The 9,202-nt window shown below is 44.5% G+C and overlaps 1 protein-coding gene across 1 annotated transcript in view; it reads right to left on the reverse strand.

Moving 5' to 3' along the window:
• The window catches only part of DIP2B (DIP2 disco-interacting protein 2 homolog B (Drosophila)), a 280,283-nt gene extending 273,325 nt beyond the window's left edge, over nucleotides 1-6,958 (reverse strand). Inside the window, exon 1 of the mRNA XM_011936123.1 lies at nucleotides 6,703-6,958. Coding sequence (XP_011791513.1) covers nucleotides 6,703-6,802 — 100 coding nt within the window. The 5' untranslated portion in view covers nucleotides 6,803-6,958. The remainder of the gene's footprint in view (nucleotides 1-6,702) is intronic.
• Between the last annotated feature and the right edge of the window lie 2,244 nt (nucleotides 6,959-9,202).

The raw sequence follows: 9,202 nt of genomic DNA on the forward strand, positions 1-9,202 counted from the left end.
TAAGGCCAGACTCGGTGGCTCACACCTATAATCTCAGCACTTTGGGGGAACCAAGGCAAAAGGAGCTCTCAGCTTCCTGAGTAGCTGGGACTACAGGCACAAACTACCATGCTGAGCTAATTTTTGTAATTTTAGTAGAGACGAGATTTCACCATGTTGGCCAGGATGGTCTTGATCTCTTGACCTCGTGATCTGCCCTCCTCGGCCTCCCAAAGTGCTGGGATTACAGGCATGAGCCACTGTACCCAGCCTCGTCTCTACTTTAAAAAAAAATTTTTTAAGAGATAAAATGAAAAGCAATTTAAATACTTAGAAAATATATGATTGGCCTGGTGCCATGGCTCATGCCTGTAATCCCAGCACTTTGGGAGGTCGAGGCAGATGGATCATTTGAGGTCAGGAGTTCAAGACCAGCCTGGCCAATATAGTGAAACCCCAACTCTACTAAAAATATAAAAATTAGCCAGACAGTAGTGGTATTTGCCTGTAGTTCCAGCTACTGGGGAAGCTGAGGCAGGAGAATCGCTTGAGCCTGGAAGGTGGGGGTTGTGGTGAGCCGAGATCGCGCCACTGCAGTCTGAGCGACAGAGCTGAGACCCTGTCTCAAAAAAAAAGAGAAATCACACTGGTCAGGGATAGGTTTACAAAAAGGTGGTACTTGAGCCTGGTGTGGTGACTCACACCTGTAATCCTGGCACTTTGGGAGGCCAAGGCAGGCAGATCACAAGGTCAAGAGTTCGAGACCAGCCTGACAACCGGTGAAACCCCATCTCTACTAAAGACACAACTGAGGCTAGAGAATTGCTTGAACCCAGGAGGCAGAGGTTGCGGTGAGCCGAGATTGCACCATTGCACTTCAGCACAGGCAACAGGGAAAGACTCCATCTCAAAAAAAAGAAAAAAAGCCAGGTGCGGTGGCTCATGCCTATAATCCCATAACTTTGGGAGGCTGAGGTGGGCAGATCACCTGAGGTTGGGAGTTCGAGACCAGCCTGATCAACATAGAGAAACCCCGTCTCTACTAAAAATACAAAAAACTAGCCGGGCGAGGTGGCAGGCGCCTGTAGTCCCAGCTACTCGGGAGGCTGAGGCAGGAGAATGGCGTAAACGCGGGAGGCGGAGCTTGCAGTGAGCTGAGATCCGGCCACTGCACTCCAGCCCGGGCGACAGAGCGAGACTCTGTCTCAAAAAAAAAAAAAAAAGATGGTACTTTAGCTGAACCCTTAAAGATTTATGAGAAACTGTGCATATAAGCAAGGAGGAGCATTTCAAAGAATATCCCTGAATTAGTCACATGAGAGAGAACCATGGAGGACTCTAGTAATTAGAATACAAATATAGTATGAAGGCCCTTTCTAGCCAGTCACATGAACTTTCAACCTTGAAGTGCTAAGTCTTACACAGGCTAGGACAGAAAGTTGCAATCAAGGGCTGAGCTGAGCATGACATGTTAATGATTTATCTTATTCAAAAATCGAGCTCAATGCTGTGGGCTGTCAAACAAGATTAATTTTTCAAAATACACACCAGAACAAGGATATCCAAACAAGCCACTCTTTTCAATAAGGTGAATCATTCTTCCAGTGAATTTGTCTGTAACTTCTCTTCTGGAACTACCCTCAAAACCAGTTTACAATCATTCTGATTTTTTGACAATCACAACTAAAATCAGTTTATAATCACTCTAATTTTTTCAGTCACAACTAGTTTGGGCTATAAAAGAATATTAACCAGCTTTTCTCTACTTGACTCCAAGTGACCTATAAATGAAACTCTACCCTCAAAGAATTGAAATCTGCCACCATGAGGATTTTCAAAGGAATGTGTCACGGGCTCTGACAGTAATTCTGAAGATGAGCTCCTGCCCACCAAAAACACACAGGCAAGTTCCGGAGGTAGATCGCTTAGATAATGCCCATTTATAAATGCCCATTTATAAATCTACATTCCTGCTTTCCTTAATACTCCTAGCATCAGATGTCACAACTGCTTAGACAGAACTTTGATAAAGGTGTAGCCTATGAATCTATGACTAAGCTATGTATTTTGGGAGAAGTGGCCCCATTTCCCATGACAGGTAAAGCAGGAGGGATTTACCAGTTTTATGGTGGCTTAAGTCTACCTGCCCCCTTCTGAGACTGTAAAATCTTTATCCAACAACTTCTCTTTTTCCTCTTCAACTCTCCCACCTCTTCCCCATTCCTAAAGAAAAGTCACTGCAATTCTAGGAAGTCAGCCTTCTCTTATCCCTTTGCCTTCATGGTAGACCCTGTGCCATGCTTTAAGGACCACAAAGCTACATGATGAAACAGGCAGGAGAAAGGGAGGATGGGACTATGTTTACTGCTTGTGCTCAGAGAAGTGTTCAAACAAGAAAAGGGAGGATCCCTTCCTGTGAGTGTTATTTTATCTTAAATACCTTTCCAGTTGTCATCTTTGGACTATTCTCAGACACTGAAAGACTTGAGCTCCTTCCTGCATGCCACAGAAGTATGGGAACATTCTTCTTTGCATTGCGCTTATGACTGATCTGCATGGGCTAAATTACAGCCCTCTCTACTAGCCACACAATCCAATCTTGTCTTTATAATTCTCTTCTGCCTCTCACAACAACGATAAAGCAGATAGCTTCCTCTTTTCTTAGAAGGCAGTCTGTGTACATAACTCCACCATGGTCATGGACTGTTTTGTTGGCATTTTTCAATAATTTCCCTGCCAGACTCAGAGCTTCTTGAAAGCTACCATGGTATCCTGCTCACTTGCACACAGTAGGCACAAAATACACATCTGCTGAACTGAATGCGTAAGTGATGGATTTGAAAGAGATTTCAGAGAGAGAGAATCAACTGTGGTATAGAATGGTTTAGGGCCAGGCACCGTGGCTCACGCCTGTAATCCCAGCACTTCAGGAGGCCAAGGCGGGTGGATCATCTGAGGTAGGGAGTTCGAGACCAGCCTGACCAACATGGAGAAAATCCATCTCTACTAAAAATACAAAATTAGCTGGGCATGGTGGTGCATGCCTGTAAAGTCAGCTACTCAGAAAGGCTGAGGCAGGAGAATCACCTGAATCCGGGAGGCAGAGGTTGCAGTGAGCTGAGATCGCTCCATTTCACTCCAGACTGGGCAACAAGAGCAAAACTCCATCTCAAAAAAAAAAAAAAGAACTGTTTGGTAGCATTTCCTTAGAGTAAAAATTAGTTAACAAGTTGTGCAATGACAGCACAGATATTTATATTTAAATAATTACACTATCATCATCACATGACAGCTTAGGATAATGACATTTACTAAGTATGCAGCTTTAGACAAAACAATCGTTTCAAGTACAAGTTTTCCCTTCTGTTAAGCCAAAAAAAAAGAAAGCGGGGGTGGGTGGTAACAATACCTATTCTATCTATTGACGTTTAGTGAAGCTCAAATGACAATGTACAAAAAGATCATTACACAAATATAATGTATTATTAGACAGATTTAAGCAAACTAATTCTCCCCATTAGTGCTATTTTATGTGCATACACTTGACTAGACCATATACATAAGTCCAAACAACAGAGCTTACTGTCAAGATATAATAATAAAATATGTGGATCATTAAAAATTTCAGTCACAGAAATACTTGCAGAAACCTTCCACCTATTGAACTCATCTATAGAAAAGCTCACCCTTATATGAAAATTCAATTTGTAAATGATTTCCAGGCCGTTTCAGCCTGTTCTTTTTGTGGTAGAAGCAGGTTTTAACCAGGAAGATGCCTGGTGACCTGCCTGAAGCACCAGACACATCACAGGGCTCTGCAACACCCTCTGCGGCAGAGCCTAAAGCAGGCACAAACCTGCATTTCAGCACAGAGTTGGCTGATCTATTACCAAAGCCTGCAGCTGAAAACACAGGCAAGCACAAAGAAAATTCTTTAACAGCAAACAGCTCAGATTATTGCTATGATTAGGACCAATGACAGCCTGAACCTAAAAAAAAAAAAAAAAAATGAAAATAGAGAAATGAGTGCACCAATGTCAGCAAGGCATGATAAACACACAGTTAAAAGCATCTTTAGCGGTGGCTCACGCCTGTAATCCCAACACTTTGGGAGGCTGAGGCGGGTGGATCATTTGAGGTCAGGAGTTTAAGATGAAGCCTAATAAACATGGTGAAACCCCCTGTCTACTAAAAATACGAAAAAATTAGCCCGGCAGTAGTGGCGCTCGCCTGTAATCCCTGCTACTGGGGAGGCTGAGGCAGGAAAACTGCTTGAGCCTGGGAGGCAGAGGTTGCAGTAACCTGAGCTTGGACAACAGTGTGAGACTCCATCTCAAAAAAAAACAAATAAGCAAACAAAAGAAAAGCATCTAAAACAAAAAAAGCAAAGTACTTATGTTAGAGCAGAGTAACTGTACAGAAAATGCAAAACAAACAAAACTTAGCTCTAAATTTGCTACAGACATCACAAATAACACCATACTACACAGATATTGGGACAATTGGATTATTTTAACTTCACTTGAATTCCTAATGTCTATCTACTCCAGCCAACCGTCCCCTGTACTTTAAGCAAGAAAGATGACCAATATGCTGACACTGCAGGCCCAAGTTTTTCAACTGTATTTTTTTCCAGAGTCATCCATTGCTAAAATAGATGAAATACGAGAAGTGTAGTATAAATCTATAAGAAACAAATTCAAACCAAGTCAGATGCCAACCAAAATAATCCTTCATTGGAAAGCAAACCACGCACTTGTCCTTAAAATGTTTAAGCCTTGGCATTCACAATTTGAAGAAGTTTCACACCTTTCTGAAGGAGAGAGAGGTGAGCTAATCAGTGGAGGTCCTAGAAATAGTTCCTCAGAATATTTCTAGACATTCTAGAGATGTCTAGAAACACCCAGAGATGTAAACAACAATCAGCTGGAAGCAGATATACCCAGAATAAGGAGCTTCCAGGATTTCCCTCTCCGTGTGAAAGCAATCAACTCCTATTTTTAATCTCCATGTGACGCAAGCATCCAGGCAAACCTCTCTTTCTGACTAATCAAAGCTAGCTGATTTGTTACTTTCAAATAGCAGTTTTAAAAGTCAGATTTTAATGCAAGTCAACACAGATTTAATGTCAACGCTTTAGGAGAAGAATGAGTTCTCTTGAGAGACAGAAATGATGGTAAGCCCCTCGATTTTCCAAGCGGGGGAAACTTAAATTTACATTTAAACAAACTAAGCCTCAGCCATTCAAGTCTATGGCAAATGGATTCACCTGGTGAATATTTCAAACAGGTATAACTGGGCAGACAAACCCAAAGGATTCCTATCTTCTTAAACACTTTACAGAAACAAATTAATCTAATACCAGTGATTCCCGGGGCTGGCCAAAGAATAACTTGAAAATTGAATTAATTGAAAAATAACACGTTGATAGTTAAGTACAGGTAAAAACAGCACTTCCCTACACATTAGATTATTAAAAGGGTTATTAAAAATAATTATTTCCTTCAATGCCCAACAGGATTTATAACATTCAACTCTACTTTTGGTTTTTCATTGTAAAGGATTCTCGGAGGTGAGGGAACCATAATACCTTAATAAGTAAACAATAAGTAATGTTTAATAAGATCTTGGGAGTTGATCACATTCTTCTTTTCCAATCAAGAGTTTTTGATCCACTTGAAAAATGCTAGTGAAGAGGGCCTTCCACAAGGAACTCAAGAATATGCAACTCTGGAGACACAATCAAAGTACTGGTATCAAGCTTGGAGAAAATGCTGCTTTTGTCTCAGGGGCAGCCAGTGATAAAAACAGGAACTTTACAGAGAACTGATCACAACTGCCCAACAAGCCTGATCACATGCCCACAACGGAGCACTGTGTTTCGCTCATTGTTGTACAAGGAGTTCTCTAATAACAGTGGCTTGATTTATCCCATTTTTTTAAATTCTGAAAAATCGAACCCTCTCTGTCCCAATCCATTGTCAAAAGAAAGAATGCCGGCAAGTAACCGGTAGCCTCCTCTCTCTCCCTCTTCAAAGACTCCAAAAGGTGACCACATGCGGAAAATTCAGCCCAAATAACAGGCACCAGGAAAAAAAACCTCTTATGACAAAGGTGGTCTAAAAGCAGCACCGAGTGTCTCTCTGGGTTAATGCCACTGCTTCTCATCTCCCTAGGACCCTCAATGGCTCACCCGCTGCTGTCTCACTCCTGTCACTGGGGAGGCACCGCGCATTGTTAAAGGAAAGATAAGAAATACTGCTGTGGATTTCCCATGTGTCTTTCTCTTTTTGAAAGGGGGAAAGGGGCTGGAACAAGGCGTGGAGCCCTCCACGAAAAAGGGAGAGGAAAGGAGAAAGCTGTCAGCCACCCTCCTCGCAGCCCTCCCCCTCACCCCACCTGGCCCAGACGCCTGGGCAGAAGCGGGAGGGCGCAGCTTTGTCTCGGGTTTTGGGGGGCAGGAAGCGCAGAAGCAGTGTGGGCCCGGGAGGACCTCTCCCACAAGCCCTTACTTAGTCCCCTTCATGGGAAAACAATGAAAGCCACAGGAAACCACTTAGTGGGGCGGGAGAGGAGGGAAGACGGTCGTGGAGTGCCAGGCCAGGTTCTCTGCACCCTCGTCCCCCTCGCCGCACGGCCGCCAGGGCGCGCGGCGGGGACCTGTCTCCCGAGTCGCAGCGATCCGCAGGGCCCCGGGCGCCCTCTCCCCCGCCCGGCTCCTACCCTCCGAGAGCTCCAGCTCCAGCTCCGCCAGCTGCGCCCGCACTTCAGGCGGCAGCGCCGCCACCGCGGCCGGCGACGGCTCCAGGCCTCGTTCCGCCATCCCGGCTCCGCCAGCCACACTCCGGAAGACAAGAGAGGGGGCCGAAGGAGGGAAGGACCGACGCGGGCCCACACCCGGCTACAGGATCCGGCTCCGGCCGCCGAGCGCCACCAGCACCGCCGCCGCCACCGCCGCCGCCATCAGCAAAGGTCACGTGAGCGCGACGGCCCCGCCCCCGGGCCAGGAGGACGCACCGCCTCCACAGCCCAGTCAGGCTGAGGACGCACATGCTTATGGCGCCTTCTACTGGGGAGTTACCAGAACGACGGGCCCAAGCCCACCACCCGAATTTCCCTGCTGCGAAATGGGCTCATGGTATGGACCCTCGGCTTTACCACAGTAGTGTGGACACATAGCATTTACCTTTACTCTCGAGCAAGTTTTTAGGGGCCCCAAGCCTTACTTTTTCCCATGTATGTCTGTCGTGTCCTTTACTCCATTTCCCCTGATTAATACCTGCCCATTTATAAAAACCTAATCACAGGCCACCTCCTTCACTGTGGCTCCTGGTCCTATCTGCCAGGAGCTCTTTGTTTCTGTTTCAGTTTTAAAAAGACAATGGCAGGCCGAGAGCGGCGGCTCATGCCTGTAATCCTAGCACTTTGGGAGGCCGAGGCAGGTGGATCACCTGAGGTTAAGAATGCTAGGCCAGCCTGGCCAACACGGTGAAACCCTGTCTCTACTAAAAATACAAAAATTAGCCGGGCGTGGTGGCACGGGCCTGTAGTCCCAGCTACTCAGGAGGCTGAGGCAGAAGAATCACTTGAACCCGGGAGGCGGAGGTTGCAGTGAGCAGAGATCGCGCCATTGCACTCCAGCCTGGGCAACAAGAGGGAAACTCCGTCTCAAAAAAAAACGAAAAAGGAAAAAAAAAAAGACAATGGAGAGGAGCTCCACTTCTTTCTTTCTATAATTCTAACGACTTACAAGGAGGGAACTTACTTGATCTCATCCTCCTCAGTATATGGCCAAATAGGTGTTCCAAAAACATTAATTTTAATTTAATATGAAGAGGGTCCAAAGCTGGGTGCAGTGGTTCACACCTATGATCCCAGCACTTTGGGAGGCCAAGGTGGACGGATCACCTGAGGTCAAGAGTTCAAGACCAGCGTGGCCAACATGGCGAAACCCGGTCTCTACTAAAAACACAAAAATTAGCCGGGAGTAGTGGCACATGCCTGTAATCCCGGCTACTTGGGGGAGCTGAGGTAGGAAAATAGCTTGAACCTAGGAGGGGAAGGTTGCAGTGAGCTGAGATCACGGCCACTGCACTCCAGCCTGGGCAACACAGTGAAACTGTCTCAAAAAAAAAAGTGAAGGTAGGGCGGTGGAGGCTCACATCTGTAATCCCAGCACTTTGGGAGGCAGAGGCAGGCAAAACACCGGAGGTTAGGAGTTCGAGATCAGCCTGACCTATATGGTGAAACCCCCTCTCTACTAAAAATGCAAAAATTAGTTGGACGTGGTGGCATGTGCCTGTAATCCCAGCTACTCAGGAGGCTGAGACGGGAGAATCGCTTGAACTCCGGGAGATGGAGGTTGGAGTGAACCTAGATGGTGTCATTGCACTCCAGCCTGGGCAACAAGAGCGAAACTCCGTCTCAAAAAAAAAAAAAAAAAAAAAACTGGATGAAGCATACACAGGAATTCTCTGTACTATCTTTGCAACTTTTCAGTTAATTTAAAACCATTCTAAAGTACAACGTTTGTTTAAAATTAAAGAAGCTTAGAACAAACTTGAGAGTTCCTCCTACCTCAGCCTCCCAAAGTGCTGGGATTACAGGCATAAGCCTCATCCAGCCTTTACTGCATTCTTCCACCAAATTATTCTACCTTTTTGCTAGATTATTCCTTATATATTGTCTTTATTTATTTCTATTTACCTTAATCTTTTTGTCTAGATATTATTGTTGTACCAGCCTTTTTAATTACTACTTGCTGACTTTTTTTATTCTTTTATTTTCAACTTTTGTCTGTGACTCTGTAACAAATTAATTAAATCCATTTATGATCATTTAACATCATTATTGATATATTAGGACTTATTTCTTCATTCTTGTTAAATGTTTTCTGTTTATCAATCTCTGTCTTTGCTTTTTTTCCTATTGTTGAATTAGTAAAGTGTTAGATAGTACTTCTTTATTCTTCTGGTTTAGAAGGTACAGATTATACTGCTATTCTTTCTGTGGCTATTTTAAAAGTTTAACATTAAATTTTTCTCCTAGGCCAGGTGTGGTGCCTCATGCTTTTGGAGAAAAAATTTTTTAAATTAACAAACAAAAATATACTATGTTTGTACTGTGTTACTTTTTTTTTTTTTTTTTAAATAGAGTCTCACTCTGTCACCCGGGCTAGAGTGCAGTGACTTGATCTCAGCTTACTACAACCTCTGCCTCCCAG

This window comes from Colobus angolensis, unplaced genomic scaffold (assembly GCF_000951035.1).
Source record: "Colobus angolensis palliatus isolate OR3802 unplaced genomic scaffold, Cang.pa_1.0 Scaffold151, whole genome shotgun sequence".
NCBI classification, from domain to species: Eukaryota; Metazoa; Chordata; class Mammalia; order Primates; family Cercopithecidae; genus Colobus; species Colobus angolensis.